We start from the raw sequence: 20,065 nt of genomic DNA, 5'->3' as shown, positions 1-20,065 counted from the left end.
TGAAAAGAATTGGTGATTGAAATGACATAGGCCTAGTTCTTTGAGATTTACATCTCTGGCACTGGGCAGCTGTCCATTAGAGATGGCACTGGACAGCTGTCTAATAGAAATGAAACTGGGCAGTTGTTGAATAGAGATGACACTAGACGGTTGTCTAATAGAGACGGCAGCTGGCAGCTACACTTATGTAAGAAATAGTTCTGTGACACGAGATGTCAAATGAAATACTGAACAATGTAAATATGAAACATAGGGATATAGATATTAGATACGAATTAAACAAATAGAAAAGCAAGGCCCTTTTTTTTTTGTTTTTGTTGTTGTTCGGAGGGAGTAAGGCAAACTGCACAAAAGAAAAACATTGATATTCAGTGTTCTAGACTTAGAATGGAGTTCTAGATCTACATCTTTGCCATGCCATTGTCATGAAATGAGACTTGTATATGTCTTCATTTATTTAGTGTTTTAAAATAAAACATTTCCGAGGGGCTTTTTATTATTATAGCTTTTATATAGCGCTACTTTCATGCTCAGAGCGCTTTTGGTCCAATCTCATTTGTGGACCAGTGGGGGGGGGGAAGGGGTATCTAGGAGTTGGTTTTCCGTGCTGCCTTTAGGCGCTCAGTAAACACAACTCTGCCCGAGTCGGCTGTCGAACCTCGAGCCCCCTTCTAGGTAGCCAAGCCAAGTTCAAGCGCACTGGGCCTCTCGACCACGCTTCCCACGCTTTGCGGATATACACATGCAAAGTGTGTTATTGAATATGTTATTGACGGTCGTTGACTTGTAGCACCAAACTGCTGGTAGACTGACAACTAAACCCCTGCAAGCGTATTATATCTTAACTAATAAAACTTGAAATAATTCTAGTAACTTCTTTGTGAACTATATATTATAATATAGACAAAATCAAGTTGATATGAGATGAAATCAATGTACTAGACTTTAATAATAGTATTTTATAACAAAATCTAACTCACAACAATAACACAACCTATCAGTCTCACGTTATGGAGTCGTCTGCCCTATCCAAGACCACTGACGACAATGCCACCTATGTTGCATCATTCACAACCAATCGCTAACCTCTTCCCACCGTCACCATAGAAACACACACACACCATAACAATGTGCTAACACATTTGGCTAATAACTGTGTTCAGGGCCGGTTCTAGCGATTGCGGGGCCCTATGCGAAACTGATTGCGCGGGGCCTAGTTTGTGTGGGAATAAGGATAATAATCGAAAATTAAGATTTTGTATAAGAAAAAAATTCGACTTTGAATTTTATTCATTCTTTACTAAGTTACAAATTGCGATCTTTACTTTACGAACCTTGTAACCAATGACATATTTAAATGCCAGTGACTATAAAAGTAAATAAAGTTATGGAACTTCCGATTAAGGTAAAATTTGCCCGATTATTACATTTTATTACATGAGAGCTGACAATGCTTTTTTTTTTCTTTTATCGCGCATAGGATTGGCGTTTTCCGCAATGAATGACACCCACAAATGACAATTTAGTCTATTTTTCTGGAGGTTTTTAAGAGTTTTCAGGAGATTTTTATAAATTCAGGAGATTTCCATGAGTTTTTCGTATATTTTTTTGCAATTTAATAATTACACCTTGAATTAGCGCGGGGCCTATGAAAGCGCGGGGCCCACTGCGACCGCATAGGTTGCAGTGGCTTAAGACCGGCCCTGACTGTGTTCATATTCATACATTTCTGCATTGTTCCCTTTATCTGCAGACACGTAGACAATGTGTTCAGTCTTTGAAAACATTTCATTCAGTGTAACCTATTTATTTCAGAACGACGTAGACATTCGTAGTGAGAGTCTAGTCACGTGTTCTTTCACTCTAGTCCTTTTTTTTTTAAACCTATTTGTTTTGTCTCAATTTGTATCATTTGTATTCGCCACCACCAAAACTAAATATTCGCATTATGATCTTCCCAACATGAGCTTAGTCAGCTACGAATGGAATCAAATGTGCACGACACAGCTGGCTACTTGGTTGCCTCGTAAAATACTACATTATTTTTGGTAGCTCTTCCGACTGTTGCTTAATTAGAATAGAACAAAATGGTGGCGTGGTAATGAACAGCACGTGAAGTTCACTCCTGCTAAACCAAAAAATCAATAATCTGCATGCATAGCAAAATTATTAATACAATACAAACAAAAATTGCACCAAAACCTGACTATAGTCTTAGCAAACCCCCCATTTTGTGTTTGTGAAAACTAGTTACGCTGAATTTAATACATTTGGAAACATATACAGATTTTTACTTTTAAAAAAAGTTCGAAATAAATACTTAAATAGGTATAAATGAAACAAATTGTACAATACCAATATACCAACAAAAACAACGTATTTGCAAAACTCAGAGGTACAAATTTGGGACATTCAGGAAAGACATGACCCGATAAAAGCTTCGCATACATGTTGATTTAATTAATAAATCAAACATTAAACTAGACATGTGATACTGCAACATTTAAAAAAAAAGAAATATTTCCCAGAGTTCATATAAGTGTTGTTTTTTGTTTACTGCGTGAGAAAGAAAATAAACAGTTTATATCAGCTAAGCGAAGCATGTTCGTAAAAAGCACGTTAAAAGGTGGGGAGAATGGTCGGTAAATCAGAATTAACAATTCTAGATCTATGTCCGAAACTTGTATTTTGAAATTTCATTGGAGACTTTACTTTACTGTGGGACAGTTGAAACCCTAAACAATTATTTACTGTACCTGATTCAACATCAATCAATAAAAAAAAATTAACCAATTAGTCAATTAATTATTGTAACCAATTAATTTGTTTGATATCGAATAAGGGAAATAACTTTTACATTATCGAGATATATAGTTGTACGCGTTGAGTTCTATCCCTCAGATAAACTTTTTTTTATAATAATTATATAATATGATTGCTTGTTTCTTTGTTGTATTTGGTGTACAGAATAGTATTGATAAACTCTACATTTTTTAACCATATAATTTGTATACACTTCTTTAGCGCCTTAGAATCACATTTGCCCACCTTGCGAGCGCTTTCCTTCGCTTAATAAATTCTTCGCTGAAGAAAAACGCCACAAAAGAAAAGCAAGACAAACGACACCAGCCCCAGCTGGAATAACCTGCCCAATAAATGGATGAGACTAAAGAGATCATTGAAGAGCCAATCCCTCAGTCTTTCCCTAGTCTAAGGGAGCGTCCACTCGACTCTTTGACAACCTGCAATAATGATACCCCGTATAAGAACTTAAAAAAAATACTAAAATAATTCATCCTTCAATTCCACTATATTATGGTGTATACATTCCGGGCTCACATAGGCCTCACCAGCCACATGAGGGGGCATAAAACCCCAGTGCAAAGCCCTCAGCCCCCTGGATGACAAAGTGGTCATCATCGAACCACGTTGGACGAACTATATAGAATCAAATAATAAAATGTAAATAAAGAACAATATCACTGTGAATAACCTATCGTATAACCATTTCCATTCACAAGTTTCTGACCCAATTAAAATGTTTGCTACACAGAAAGGGGCGTGGTGGCTGATGGGTCTTGAGTTCGAATCCCTGGGAAGACTGGGATGTTTAGGGCGGCCCTGAGTCCACTGACATATGTTGGTGGAAGTAAATGCTGTTGATTGTTGTGCTGGTCACATGACAAACTCGTTAGCCGTCAGTCATTGAAACAGATGACATTTACAGCATCTACCTCTTAGACTGCAAGTTCTGAAAGCGTTCTATTTTTTTTTATTTTTTTTATTATCATCGTGCTACACTCACATAACTTTACCTCAGTCGCCCGAGGCACTTTGAGTATCATGTGGGCTGCAGAAAAGCGGATGGGGAGTTCCTTGCAAATATATTCCGAACCCCCCACCACCCCACCGCGACTGTTAACACACTCTGACTAGATGTAAACAAACTGCATTTCTTTGCCCCCATTATTGAGTTTGAAGATGAGTACACATGAGAACCGAGTCTCTTGAATAAGATCTCAATCTTAAGTCAGCCTTAATTACATCATCTCTCTTCAGTAGGCTCACAGTGTTTGAACCTATAGAAATGATATCAATTGTAATAAAGGTAATCATTCACCTGAGGGTTTCATTGCTTTCTGTCGCTGTTAACTCATCCCACATAGCCTGTTTATGATATTATTATTTTTTACCCAGAGTGGTGTCTGAATCGGTTGAGAATCGATTTTGTTCAACCCAATACATCCCCACCGTATTAGTTTGAAGTCCCGGTAGATATATGGCCTCGTTGCTCAATAGATTCAAGAAAATGAACAATAGGGTGGGGGGAGGGAAGAGGGAGGAGCCACTGTTTTACACACACACACACACACACACACACACACACACATGTGCATTTAGTAACTAAACAGAGTATGTCATGTTTCTATATCCAGTGGTTTTAGCCACTTAATTTGATCATAGATACAAACTTGAAGGAGAGAAGTAGATGTAACTCAGTCGACAAGAACACTGATAGAGAATATTATAGAACCTAGTTTCTTCTCTCTAGTGCGGTGGTTCCCAAACTTTTCTGTCTCGTAGACCCCTTGTCATGTTTTCTGGTTTACGGTAGACCCCCCTGCTTAACGTGTAGTGCATTTTTGCAAATTCACCAAATCTGTTTTGTTTTTTTTTTAAACTGTAGTGAGTCGAAGAATGAAAAAGTAATTGAAAGCTTCATTCTAAGTTATAGAGATCATTTTTATTGATAACATCCAAATTTAAACCAATTAAAATAACAATTTATATATATTACTGAAATGACAAAACACACTGGAAATTATTTTTTTCAGGTTTATCATCCGTTACTATGGTTATTATAGGAATTTGTTGTTCTATGAAATAGAAATATTAATTTATTTATTAATTTGACCTAAGCATCATTGTAAAAATCTTCGCATGGAGCTATTTCTCGTGTATTTCTTGAGCTTTCACGTGTGGCTCACATATTGGGTCAGCGGAACTTTTCATTAACAAGAGAAGGGGAGAAGGTGGCGCCTGAAACAGTCAGCTTTGGGCAGGAGGGACTCATTAGTCTTAACTGGCAACCCGCCTAGCAGAAGGAAAACTGAATTCAAGCCTCTGCTGCATTGCAGCTATATCAAAACATGGGAAAGGTTTCTTGGGTCAACCCTGAGGAAAAATAAGGAACAATCGACCCTCAGGCAGTTGCACTTGCAGCACATAGCGCTACACACTGTCAGAGCTTGCGACGCCGCTGATCCCAAACTGTATATGTCATTTGCAAAGAATTACATCATGTGCCCTTGAACTGTATTGTTGCTTTTAAAAATTCGCTTAATAATATCAGATGTAGGTTTGCGTAGAACAAGTTTTTAAAATTACTTCAACGGCTGGAAAATAAATGTTTTATCTATAGTGTTTTCCATGTTTGGCTATAAGTGAAGTAAAGATATCTTGTAAGACGCTCATAAACCACCATCTTCTCTATATGATGTTGAAGAGAGATTTTGTGGTGTCTATTCTGAACTTTATCTTTGAGAGTTTTTTAAAGCTTTATCTTTTTATCAGGGTTGCATCGTCTCAAATGATCCTCCAGTGTAATTAGTTCATATCGACATGAAAAGTCACTTAGGCAGCCGCTCGTTTGACAAGGAAGGCATGAATCCCAATTTTAAATAATCAACGCTGTACAATCTATTTGTCTGTTTGTTAAACATTACTTTCCATGATCGTAGACCCTCGTGGACATCTCATAGACCCCCAATTTATTTTTTCACTTTCGTAGACCCCTGGGGGTCTATATAGACCACTTTGGGAATCACTACTCTAGTGCCTGCAGGCAAACCTGAAACTAGTCCACACGTAGATATCTATGTTGTTGTTTTTTCCTTGCCTCTGTGGTACACATTCGTGATTCAGCAAAAGTTTCAAACACAAGATCTAGGTCAGAATGTAGATCTAGGCCAGGCAAAGTTCGTTTTTGGCTTCCATATGTCCAGTCAGTAATTTGATGGGAATGATTCGTGAGTCTTAATATAGCCTTGACATTCGAAGACTTAAGTTCAGAATGTCACCTCAAAGAGTGTCAGTATGTGTAACAATCCTCCTGTCGTGGCGTTGTGGGCTGGCCTGCTATCAGAATATGGCTCAAAGAACGCAGTGTCGACCCACTGACTTGCTTTGTGTTGCCCATCTCGTACTGACATGGGGGGGGGGGGGGCACTGTCCTATCTGCATTGCTCTGACGTTCTAATTTTTATTAATTAGACCTACATAAATTAATTGAATATCGACATGTTCAGATGATTTAGGATTTACCGGTTCAGATAGTTGTTCAGATAATTAAGTAGGATATTCCTATAGTTATACACATATAAACTATTTTTGAGTTTAAGAAATTAATTGTATTAGTTCATGAATGAATGAGCATATATTACTATTGTAGCATTTCGTAGGAACTTGAATGAGCTAACTCGTTAATCTTCTTTTTTATTACACTTTGAGTTGTAAGAACGTGCTCAGCAGTCTTAATGCAACAAAATACAGTCACAAAAGAAAAGAAGAGAAAGCAAATTGATGAAACGTGGGGGCGGTATAAGGTAATCCTTAAGAAAAATATAAGTAAAAAAAAAAAAAAAAGGAACATTGAGAGATTTAACAAATTGGTAATAAAATCAATCGACATATTAAACAATGTCAATGACACCAAATGAAAAATAAATGCATGCAATTTATAATAATAATAACAACAAAAAAAAAAGAAAAGCTTAAATTGAGTGAAATGGCAGCACTTATTTTGGGTCAATCTTGTAATTAATTTTAAATAGATCTCAATTCTAGACTAACAATAATAAATTTGCGCTGCTGGAAATATTTTTATTCATTGTTTTTGTTTATTGCTACTTGCCTGTTTCTAGCCTGCTCAGTGCGCTATGGTCCAGTCACTTTGTTGGATTATATAGGGGAAGGTTTCCGTGCTGACTTTTCAAAAGCAATTTTTAAATTTAAAGGAAGTTTCTCGAGTCTGAACTCTAGCTTCGACGATGGAAGGCCGACGTGCTTGCCACTGAGCTATTCAAATGCTTATAAAATAGAAGGTTTTATTAGTCTATTGTTAGTTTAAAATTTGTAGAGAATAATAATAATAATAATCTTTATTATCCGTAAGGAAATTTGTCTTACAATTTGTGCATTACACCAAACAAAAAACATTATAACTATAAGAAACCAAAATGTACATTCACACCAGACTCACTCATAATTTACATGTGACAAAGTTTATACCAGATTGTTCTTATTTAATGATTTGACTGCCAGGGGAACAAAAGAGTGTTTGTGTCTGTTTGTCTTTGCTATCGGTGTCTTGTATCTCTTTTGTGATACACAAGGGTTATCTCTCCTTAGTTTAGTCCATTTTCTATATAAAACAAAAAATAATTAATCACGATTAATTGATTTAATATTAACTGGTCAATTTTTTCATTGGTTCATGTGTTGACAGCGACAATGAATTATTGTGCAAAGTTTCAACTTGATCCGAGAAGTGGGAGATATATAAAGAGTCCTCCCAGACAGATGAAGTCGGTTAATATAAACCATATAACGGTATTATAACCACTGTTCAGGGGGTGTCATCTCTTGAATCTCTAAGAACCACTTTTCAGCGAATCATATGTTGTATCGCTATGTGATAACAACTGTTCAAGCAAAAGGAGTGGGGCGTCTCTTGAATCTCTTTGTAAGAACCACTGGTCAGGGGGGTCATTTATTGTATTGCCGTGTAAAAACCACTGTTCAAGAGGTTATCTCTTATATTGCTACGTAAGAACCACTGTTCAGGGGGGCTAATCTCTGGTATCGTTATGTAAGAACGACTGTTCAGGGGATATCTCTTGTATTGTTATGTAAGAACCACTGTTCAAGGGTGTCATCCCTTAAATCGTTATGTAAGAACCACTTCAACTTTTTTCCCCCTTTCAAACCACGTTCATCCTTCATTCTAAGTGTTAAACCGTTCACCTTTTTTTCCCCTCATTGAAATAAAACCTCCACACATAAAAAAAAAATTAAATCGAACCTTGTCACCAATTAAAAGTTGCAGTCATAAATTGTATTGAGTGAACATCTTGTTCTAACCATCATTTACACTATATGTTCAATGCAATAATCAGAACAGAAATTGAAAGGGTCGCGTAGCGTTGTTTCTTGCTTCGGAAGTCGCTCTTGCAATTATTCTAGATGTCTAGATCAGCTCGAGCTGCCATGAATCACTATTACTTGGTAGGTAGGATCTTTAATTGACGTGTGCCTTTAGTTCGATAAAGATAATAAAACTATTGATGATATAAAAGTGTTCGGACAATAGAGATGCACGATGCTTCTACTGGCTGACGATATATTTGGGGAGGAAGCGGATAGGTGGGGGATTCCTTTGCTTATTAATCCTAATAAGCATTTGTTGGGGATAGATCTAGCTCAATTCTCCTCTTTGAAAAGTCGTTTTGCTGGAATGACTTTTGTTTTTGTCGCACACCTGTGTAACGAAGATGGACTTTGTCATGTTGAACTTCAATGTGCTCAGCTGTCATGTTGAACCTCAATGTGCTCAGCTGTCATGTTGAACCTCAATGTGCTCAGCTGTCATGTTGAACCTCAATGTGCTCAGCTGTCATGTTGAACCTCAATGTGCTCAGCTGTCATGTTGAACCTCAATGTGCTCAGCTGTCATGTTGAACCTCAATGTGCTCAGCTGTCATGTTGAACCTCAATGTGCTCAGCTGTCATGTTGAACCTTAATGTGCTCAGCTGTCATGTTGAACCTCAATGTGCTCAGCTGTCATGTTGAACCTCAATGTGCTCAGCTGTCATGTTGAACCTCAATGTGCTCAGCTGTTATGTTGAACTTCAATGTGCTGTTAGATAGCTAGTTTAGTTAGATGGTTGCGCACTTTGTTAGACCGACAGTGAACATACATTTATTAGTGACGACATAGACTTTGGGTTAGAGATTAGAATAGACTTTTAGAAGTCAGTTACTTGTAGACTCTTGAGGGGTAAACATCGTTATTAGTGACGGACTAGACTGTGGCCCATTCTGTATTAAACGTTATTGAATTTTCATCTTGAGTGAACTTAGTCATTGAGTCTGTGTTCCTGTTTAGTACCTGTTCATTCTTGTAACGTGATGTTCATGTCCCGAACTCGCAGTTGTAATACACTCAACAAGGTACGCACGCACTTAGCCTGATTTAACATCGTTAGAAATACTTCAACTACATTTGATTTACACATGCATCCGTTACAGTGCTCAGCAAACTTCTGTTCTAGTTTACTTGGCTCATAGTATTAGTTTTTAGCGCAAAGATCTTCTTTTTATTTTTATTTGATTAGATTAATATTAACTAAGGGGGCCTTCGGACAGGAAGCTTGGCCTAGAGCCTAACACAAATCTGGCATCTGAAGGAATCCCTGTCTTTGGTCAAGGATCGTTGGCTATTTGGGCTTCGAATTCTGGTGAAGACTGGGATTTTCAATGTCGGGATCTTTGGGCGCCTCTTGAGTCCACTGATCTCTGACATAGGTTGGGGAAATTAAAGGCAGTCGATATGTTATAAATATTAACCAAAAAGTAGTATATTGATTTATTCCACTCTTCGTTTGCGATGTGGTCTTTGTATGTGATACCTGGGATCTTTCTCATAAAGGAAGAGATTAGAGACAGGATTAGTTCAGGGATCGTTTGCCCCCCACCCGAGGATTTGCTAATTACCGGTACTGTAAAAAGAAGATCAGCTAACTGTTTTCAAAAAACGCAAATTAAAACTCTATGGCCATTTCACAAAGTCCTTCCTACAGGGAAGAGTGCCAGGAAAAAAGAAGAAGAAGACCCAAAAAAAAGTTGTGCATAAACGTATCAAAAAAAATATTGTGAAAGAATTTTTGTAATTTTTTGAAATATAAGACTCTACCACACACTACAAACAGCAGCTTTCCCCCTTTCGGTGTCCGCTATAAATAAATATTTGCGCTACTATTGTTTTATTCAAATACTAAAAAAAAAAAATTACAAAAGAAAGGTTGTTTGGGGAGGCTTGGGGCATTCTAAGCTACTAAAAAGGCCAAAGTTCATCTGTGTTCTAGTATAATCTGTATTTTCTTACATAAATTTACCTGCAGTTGTTATCTAGTTTATGACCTTGTCTTACATATATAGACATCGGATGATGAATGATAAAGAAATATCAACCAACTAGAACTACTGTTATCTTTTAATCTCCTACCTAATGGTCTTTTAGAAGAGTTAGGAATGGCTTATACTTTCTTACGTTTGTCTAGACCCATTGACCTGAGAGAGACGAGCCATTTAATGTAGGGCTCAGAAAGGGGGAAAGTTGCTTTTGGTTTTTGTTCTATCTCTCAGTCTCAGATCGAAAACAAAAAAGCGTTTTTAAAAAAGCTGATTTCACTATTGCCTACAGTTTGAGATTTTCACGTTCAACCAAACAATGTCAAGGTCGCTCGATTGAACGTCAGTGCTGCCAACTAAATAAAAAAAAAATAATTGAAGCTCCAATTAACACTATCTCAACGTGGGACAGATGATATTCGTATCATGGCGTCTTTATTAACGCTAGTTAGCTGCCCGTATTCGTATAAGTCTTCTTAAATACCGCTAGTTAGTTGCCCATATTCGTATCATGTCTTCTTTATTAACGCTAGTTAGCTGCCCGTATTCGTATAAGTCTTCTTAAATACCGCTAGTTAGTTGCCCATATTCGTATCGGGTCTTCTTTATAATGAAATCTTCTTTATTATTGCTAGTTAGTTGCCCATCTAGGTATCGGGTCTTCTTTATAATGAAATCTCCTATATTATTGCTAGTTATTTGCCCATCTTCGTATCAAATCCCCTTTATTAACGCTAGTTATTTGCCCATCTTCGTATCAGGTCTTCTTTACTAACGCTAGTTAGTTGCCCATTGGTTTTGAACTACGTGTGAAGTCCTAAAGTCGAATGCTGTCGCCATATTACAATGATTTAGTGCTGGCTTAGCTTACAAAATGAGTCAGTGCTACAAAGTGCAGATCCTAAACCTTTAAAATAAAACATAATTTATCAGCTTTTCCTTTATTGTGTACACCGGAAAAAACTCATTGAGCAAAATCACTTTTGATTCTCTGAAAGCTAACCTTAATTTTTATTATTACATATTGATTATATGTTCATACACTTGCACCATTTCTACAACTATATTAAAACTAATGTATTGTTTTAAATGGCTCCGAATTTGCCTACTGTATGTATTCCTTCGAAAGAAAAATCTCATTCATTCATTCATCTGTCCCTTGACTTTCGTCGTTACGGTGCTATGACAGTTCGCATAACCAAATCCCTCCATTTTTTCCAGCCAGCAGCTGTTTCTAATAAGGTATCAAGAGAGAGGCCTGTCCATTCTTTTACACTGTCCAGCCAGCTTTTCTTCGGACAACCCTTTCTTCGTTCTTCTTCTACTGTACCTTGAAGGACGACTTTAGACAGTGAGTCATGCCATACAATATGACCAACCAGCTCAGCTTTCGTATTTTCACAGTCTTGAGGAGTTCCTCCTATTTGCCAGCCTGAGTATTTTTGAACAGTACAAACTCAGTTGTCTTCTTTTCCTGGTATTTGATACCTAACATTTTTCTGTAGCATTTACTCTGCATTTTAGTTCTTGTTAGATTAATCTAACCTTTTGGTTCAATATATACTCATGTCTAAAACATCGACTTGTGATCATGGAAGCCTACAGTTTTGTTTTCGTATGATAAGTATTTTGTTTGAACATACATCTCACATACACAATTTTTAAAACAAATATTTGTTGGAAGTTCGTGGTCATCCCCAAGATGCCCATAATTCACCGCAAGATGTCCATAATTCACCGCAAGATGCCCATAATTCACGAGTGTCTGTGTGCAAAGTGAGTACGAATCGTCTGCGAGGGAAACTTTGGATTTAGTTTGTTCTACTTAGTAATTTGTATTTTTGGTTTAAATACAAACTTTTATTTTTATACTAGCAGTACACAGCGGCTACGCCCGTTGATTTGTTCCTAGGCCCTATATTGTTTATTATGGCCAGAACAATAATGACCTTTTATGTTACATCATATCACCTATCAATCATGTCATTTCATGTTACATCCTATCACCTATCAATCGTGTCATGTTACATCCTATCACCTATCAATCACGTCATTTTATGTTACATCCTATCACCTATCAATCATGCCATTTCATGTTACATCCTATCACCTATCAATCATGCCATTTCATGTTACATCCTATCACCTATCAATCGTGTCATGTTACATCCTATCACCTATCAATCGTGTCATGTTACATCCTATCACCTATCAATCATGTCATGTTACATCCTATCACCTACCAATCATGTCATGTTACATCCTATCACCTATCAATCATGTCATGTTACATCCTATCACCTATCAATCATGTCATATTACATCCTATCACCTACCAATCATGTCATGTTACATCCTATCACCTATCAATCATGTCATGTTACATCCGATCACCTACCAATCATGTCATGTTACATCCTATCACCTATCAATCATGTCATATTACATCCTATCACCTATCAATCGTGTCATGTTACATCCTATCACCTATCAATCATGTCATGTTACATCCTATCACCTACCAATCATGTCATGTTACATCCTATCACCTACCAATCATGTCATGTTACATCCTATCACCTATCAATCATGTCATATTACATCCTATCACCTATCAATCTTGTCATGTTACATCCTATCACCTATCAATCATGTCATGTTACATCCTATCACCTACCAATCATGTCATGTTACATCCTATCACCTATCAATCATGTCATGTTACATCCTATCACCTATCAATCATGTCATATTACATCCTATCACCTACCAATCATGTCATGTTACATCCTATCACCTATCAATCATGTCATGTTAAATCCTATCATCTACCAATCATGTCATGTTACATCCTATCACCTATCAATCATGTCATGTTACATCCTATCACCTATCAATCATGTCATGTTACATCCTATCACCTATCAATCATGTCATGTTACATCCTATCACCTATCAATCGTGTCATGTTACATCCTATCACCTATCAATCGTGCCATGTTACATCCTATCACCTATCTATCGTGCCATGTTACATCCTATCACCTATCAATCGTGTCATGTTACATCCTATCACCTATCAATCATGTCATGTTACATCCTATCACCTATCAATCATGTCATGTTACATCCTATCACCTATCAATCATGTCATGTTACATCCTATCACCTATCAATCGTGCCATGTTACATCCTATCACCTATCAATCGTGTCATGTTACATCCTATCACCTATCAATCGTGTCATGTTACATCCTATCACCTATCAATCATGTCATGTTACATCCTATCACCTATCAATCATGTCATGTTGCATCCTATCACCTATCAATCATGTCATGTTACATCCTATCACCTATCAATCGTGTCATGTTACATCCTATCACCTATCAATCATGTCATGTTACATCCTATCACCTATCAATCATGTCATGTTACATCCTATCACCTATCAATCATGTCATGTTACATCCTATCACCTATCAATCATGTCATGTTACATCCTATCACCTATCACTAAAGACATTTTGTATTACATACTATAATGTCCGTCTTGGATGTAGATCACGGCCTGGCACACCTCCCTTGTCTTCGCACTTAATTATGACATCGTTAACATGTCACGTCGCATTGCATCATATCCCGACATGGTCACGTCATTTCACAACCATGTCACGATTATGCCACGCCATTTATATCATTGGATAATCAAGTTGTGGACAATGCACCATGCGATATTGTTTTAAAAAGTAAAGTAAATAAAAGTGTCTGCAATAAATCATCTTAAAACAATGTGAGCTTCACTAAAGTTGTATTCAATAGTGTCCATGTATCTCTGTGAGTGCTGTTTATAAACTGAGTGTCCTTGTATCTCTGTGAGTGCTGTTTATAAACTGAGTGTCCATGTATCTCTGTGAGTACTGCTTATAAACTGAGTGTCCATGTATCTCTGTGAGTGCTGCTTATAAACTGAGTGTCCTTGTATCTCTGTGAGTGCTGTTTATAAACTGAGTGTCCATGTATCTCTGTGAGTACTGTTTATAAACTGAGTGTCCTTGTATCTCTGTGAGTGCTGTTTATAAACTGAGTGTCCTTGTATCTCTGTGAGTGCTGCTTATAAACTGAGTGTCCATGTATCTCTGTGAGTGCTGTTTATAAACTGAGTGTCCATGTATCTCTGTGAGTGCTGTTTATAAACTGAGTGTCCTTGTATCTCTGTGAGTGCTGTTTATAAACTGAGTGTCCTTGTATCTCTGTGAGTGCTGTTTATAAACTGAGTGTCCTTGTATCTCTGTGAGTGCTGTTTATAAACTGAGTGTCCTTGTATCTCTGTGAGTGCTGTTTATAAACTGAGTGTCCTTGTATCTCTGTGAGTGCTGTTTATAAACCGAGTCCGCCTCTCTTGTAGTACTTAGGGTGTTTTATTCATTTATTGGCATGTTTAGTTTGTGGCGTTGACTCTATGCTCATTTGGTACTATTCATTTTCATTTATTTTCCTTTTATTTATTTTCTCTTTTTTTCTTTCTCTCCAACCCAACCCCAATCTCTCTCGGGTTTAGTGTCGGTAGGCTTTTATCATATTTTTTGTTTTATAAAAGAAACATAAAAAGTCACGTTCATGTTTTTCTGAAACTTAAACTTGTCATGACCTTTGTAAGAATGTATACTTGTACAGGTCAGTGAGGTCTGTCCGTGATATTCGTAAGGAATCTGATACTTGTAGCTGCTTGGCTTAATATTTTCTTATCTAATAAATTTATTGGTTTGATTCGTGACTTGCATAATAGTCCAGGTATCGCGGATTTCTTTAAGAGGGTCAAATAAATACTTGATGCAAGTAATCGATTTTGAATTTTTTAAAAATATGTTTAATGTAAAGGATGGAACAGCGCGTAATGAAATGAAGATGGGGTGTTTAGTAAATTGGGTCATTTGAGTTAGTAGGACTTGGAACGGTTTGCTAGTACCGGTAGCGAGAAGTTGACTATTATAAAGGTCAGAAATTGGGACAAAGGCTTCAATAGTAACTACTAAGGCTGGTGGGAGTTAGGGCGGGGGGGGGGTGAACTTACTATTCGCTTGACGTAACGACCTGCCACATCAGCGATCTGACGGGAGAGGAGGAGGGGAGGGGACTAGATTATGTGGGGGCTTTAAAAAAAACAAGCCACGCGTAGTACGCTGTCTTATTTTCTGTGTGATTGTTGTGTGACACTGGCTGTACAGCTGCGTGAGTTTATTTTACCTGCGATCATAGATGTGACTAAATACTAGACTAATGACATGTGATAGAGTGTTGTAGAGTACATGGTCATAGACATTTCGATCTTGTGTATTAGAATCAAAGGTCCGGTAATTTCGAAAAGAGAATCGAATAAGCTCTGTTGTGACAATATTAAAACAGTTTTTAGGTTTTCTATTAGTCGTATTTAAAAAAACAACAACAACATCAATGCTGAGCGATAGAAAAACGTCACTATAAAGTTGGCGATAATTTGTTTTCTTAATTAACCTGATAGGCCGTCGCCTAGCGATGAAATACTGTAGCATTGCTTCATTCAACATATAGACATTGATTTTGAAAATTGTATCTTCAATGTTTTTAATAATTTTTTTTCTCAATATTTGTTTCGTTTATCACATACATTTATAGTTACATTTTAGCGTAACTTAATAACATAGCATAGAGTATGTGTAGTTTTTTTATTTATAATATTTATATCGATCAACACATAATCTACAAACGAATTATATATCTTTTGACTTTTATTTTTTAATAAAATAGTTTTATCTATTCTTTTCATTGCCGGATTTACCTATAGACAGCATAAGCTATAGCTAGCAGGTGAGGGGGGGGGGGCTCCAAAAATGGTCCCAGGGATATTTTCAATCATTTTGAAGAAATATCAAAGAAATAACATTGTCTTTATGTTGATTACAATAGGCCCCATATCTTAAAAAAAGCTTAGGGTCTTATCAAATCTAAATCCGACCCTGATTATTTTAATTGTTTTTAACGTTCAGGCAGCTGTCTGTGTATCAAATGGGGAAAAAGTAGTAATATAGTTGTAACAAATCAATTAGACACAGATCAAGATCTAGATACGATTTCACAATTCATAAAAAAATGGAGCCGCAGGCGATGTTTCTATGTTGAAAGACTAAGTTTAAACTGAGGCTGACAAGATTAACTTTTGAGATTGCCTAGGGACGTGACGGAATTTACCTTGCCATCTTGGTGATATGTAATAGTGTTGGACAGCTTGATGTTTAAAGATGGGTTTTTCTTCAATCACTGAACCCTTAGTTGTGACAGCGAGACAGGGAGAGAAGCAGGCGTAAGCTGATTGGTTGAACGTGTGCACCAACATGTAGAGCCATCACAAAGTCATGCAGACTTGACCATTTTTAAATGTTATTAAATGGATGTAAGCAATGCAAGGAGGGGGGGGGGGTGATTAGGAAATAATGTAGGACGTTTCTATTCAGTGGTAGAACTAGTTATATTTGCAACGAATAATTGACTTCTGAAGATTAACAAGAAAATAGCGCAGAAATTTGCTTACTGAAAGAGAAATTAACACACTAAATTCTTACAAAAGATTTTATTAGTTTGAATTTGGTCTAGTAGGATATCTCATCAGTTTGAATTTGGTCTAGTAGGATATCTCATCAGTTTGAATTTGGTCTAGTAGGATATCTCATCAGTTTGAATTTGGTCTAGTAGGATATCTCATCAGTTTGAATTTGGTCTAGTAGGATATCTCATCAGTTTAAATTTGGTCTAGTAGGATCTCATCAGTTTGAATTTGGTCTAGTAGGATCTCATCAGTTTGAATTAGGTCTAGTAGGATATCTCATCAGTTTGAATTAGGTCTAGTAGGATATCTCATCAGTTTGAATTTGGTCTAGTAGGATATCTCATCAGTTTGAATTTGATCTAGTAGGATCTCATCAGTTTGAATTTGGTCTAGTAGGATCTCATCAGTTTGAATTTGGTCTAGTAGGATCTCATCAGTTTGAATTTGGTCTAGTAGGATCTCATCAGTTTGAATTTGGTCTAGTAGGATCTCATCAGTTTGAATTTGGTCTAGTAGGATCTCATCAGTTTGAATTAGGTCTAGTAGGATCTCATCAGTTTGCTTTTTTTTTTTATTTACAAATGTTGTTTTTTTACAGCGTTAATTTTTTTGTGTGTTTTTTTCAAACGAAACACACAGATATTAAATTAATCAAGAAAAACGTGGCATTGTTAAAATACATTTTGGGCGGGAGGGGGGTAGGAAACCTAAGATTTAAGGGCCCTAGATATTTAGTAGATAGGACCTATGACGTGATGATAGTTATGAAAAGATTTAAGGGCCATAAGATGTTAGACATGTGAGACTATACGAGCCACTAGTTATAGCGTATGTTTTGAAATCATGTTATTATTAGCTGTACATTTGGTTCAACACCTTACACAGATAAACTAGGCCACAACTGGGCGAGCTTTTCATTTGTCAGAATAAACACTTAGTAATCTAAACAATACCTCACAAAGATATCTCGTAGGGGATCTCTCTGACCTTTCAAATACACTGTTACAGGAAGCATGCCAGACTTTGTCGCGTTTAAATTCTTCATCTCTAAAATCCGAATGAAGTAAAAATTGTACATCATAGCGTTGATTGTAGGAAGTCTGGTTCGACCTTGCCAGTTTGGAATTTGGTTTTTATTAACTTTATGTGTACAAATCAGTTATTTTGAAATCATTTTCTGTTTAGGCCATCCAAGCTTATGTGTTCATAGCTGGACGCAATTACTACCGGCCAGCCTGTCACACACACACACACAAAACATCGAATGGTTGAAGACATTAATGTATGATGCAATTCTAGTGTTTTTCGTGTGTTTGTGACATTTCCATCAGGAAAACCTACAAGGCACTAAGTGAACTACTGAACATTGTTTCTAGAAAACAATTACTTTAGCGCTCTAAGAAATTACTGTGACTCAAATCAAATTTTGGAGAAAAGATTACAAAATGTTGCGGGTATGTTTAATGTTCTTGTCTTGTCATCAACTTTTTTCTTTTAAGGCTAATCTTAAACTAATCTTTCTTGTGTCTATATCTAACACTTTTTAGTCCTATCTACACTTTTTAGTCCTATCTTCACTTTTTAGTCCTATCTACACTTTTTAGTCCTATCTACACTTTTTTAGTCCTATCTACACTTTTTAGTCCTATCTACACTTTTTAGTCCTATCTACACTTTTTTTAGTCCTATCTACACTTTTTAGTCCTATCTACACTTTTTAGTCCCGTGCCACTTCTCTGTCTCTCAGAACCCAACAATGATCGACTAGCTTCAAATCTAGGGGAAGAAAATAGAAAATATCGTTTTAATTAACTAGAGAAAACGCTTGTAAATATCTGGCAGATGTTTCTGTTCTTAAATACATACAAGTTTGATTAGAATGCGTAGGCCTACAACATTTATTGAAATGTTGGGATTGACGTTTTTAACAGATGTTAGGTTGAAATGATTAACATTTCCAACAGATGTAATGTTGAAACGATTAACATATTCAACGGATGCTATGTTAGAAAGCTGACATTTATAAATTATGCATGTATAGATACTCCTTGTATAAATAGACGTATTTATAAATACACCGCATTACTAAATATGTATTTGCTGTGTGTATTAACGAATGTAGACATTTAAAGATTTAAAATACATATAGGTGCATACTATGTCAATACAAATCTCACATGTTGAAACTGTACTTGCCATTTAGTATGAGTTTCTGAAATACACGTGTATTGTGTCAACACACGTCATTGATTAAGTGTCTGTAGTCAATCTGTTTATAGCTTTGAATTTAAGTGTAGTCAACGCCTTACCTTCAATCATTGTATAAGTGACTATAGGTACGGAAGTGTGTCTTATTAACTTTAAAGTCAACTTCAACTTCACCTGACCATTACTCTGTTGAACCTTTGGGGCAACATACGTGATCTGTTGACCGTATTTCTCCATTCTTCTCTGTCATGGGTATAATCTTTTTCATTGACAGGCCTTTCCACTATTTGATGTTGTCTTCCCATCGTGTTCTCTGTCTGCCTCTTCTCCTTTTTCCTGGTAATTTTTCCTGAAGGAAGGTCTTTGTGAGCCCTGAGGACCTTAACAAACTTAAATTTCTTTAAGCTAATTGCGGTCACCTTAAGGAAAAGCCGCTATTGACCTTGAGCTCTCCGTCTGTCTGACCCACTGTACAATGGTCAAAACTATATAATCGATAGAGAACTAAACTCAGGTTTATTGAAGGGGTCTGGGGTTCTCAGTAGATCATTCTTTTGTTGTCTTGGATCAATTTTAGACTGAAAATAAAATGTGCTGTTAGGTGCAACAGCAACATAGAGTGTTTTTTTTTTTAATCGAGCACTTTTATTTTTAAAATGAAATGTGCATAGTGTTTATATATACGGTACTAGAGTTAAGAGACATTTAGCCTCAGCCACGATGTCATAAGTGTTTGCTGGTTTGAAACATAATGTGTGAATAAAACTGACCCACAGGGGACGCTTACGAGCTAGTGTAAACACAAACTCCCTCGGGTATTATCCAGTTAGCTATTTTGTGCCACTCGCCTCGTCAGGGACTTCGTAGATTTGTGTTTTTTTTTCTCTATGTTCCCGTGATATCTTATTGAGAACCATATTACTTTATCCACTGGTGAAGACATGCGGATACAACTAGGTAGTAGGTACACATCTCTTCAGAATTCAAAAGCATCACGAAATGAATTCCTTAGTCTAAATATAGCACTGTACAAGGTCGTTGATTTATTTTTTTTATTTTTTATAATTATATGTCATGTATTA

General features: G+C 36.6%; 1 protein-coding gene across 5 annotated transcripts in view; it reads left to right on the top strand.

Moving 5' to 3' along the window:
• LOC106056096 (bifunctional 3'-phosphoadenosine 5'-phosphosulfate synthase-like) overlaps positions 1-20,065 on the top strand; it is a 51,279-nt gene that overhangs the window by 10,357 nt on the left and 20,857 nt on the right. Inside the window, exons 1-2 of one of the 5 annotated variants that reach the window (XM_056021530.1) lie at positions 15,308-15,424; positions 17,961-18,229. The exons of 2 other annotated variants lie outside the window; for them this stretch is intronic. In XM_056021530.1, coding sequence (XP_055877505.1) covers positions 18,221-18,229 — 9 coding nt within the window. In that variant the 5' untranslated portion in view covers positions 15,308-15,424; positions 17,961-18,220. Of the gene's footprint in view, positions 1-8,165; positions 8,287-15,307; positions 15,542-17,960; positions 18,230-20,065 lie in introns of those variants that run through there. 2 more of the 5 variants (XM_056021529.1, XM_056021528.1) reach the window with 2 other exon arrangements.

The sequence above is a fragment of the Biomphalaria glabrata genome, chromosome 2 (assembly GCF_947242115.1).
Source record: "Biomphalaria glabrata chromosome 2, xgBioGlab47.1, whole genome shotgun sequence".
Classification (NCBI taxonomy): Eukaryota; Metazoa; Mollusca; class Gastropoda; family Planorbidae; genus Biomphalaria; species Biomphalaria glabrata.
This window is presented reverse-complemented; position numbering and strand designations above follow the sequence as displayed.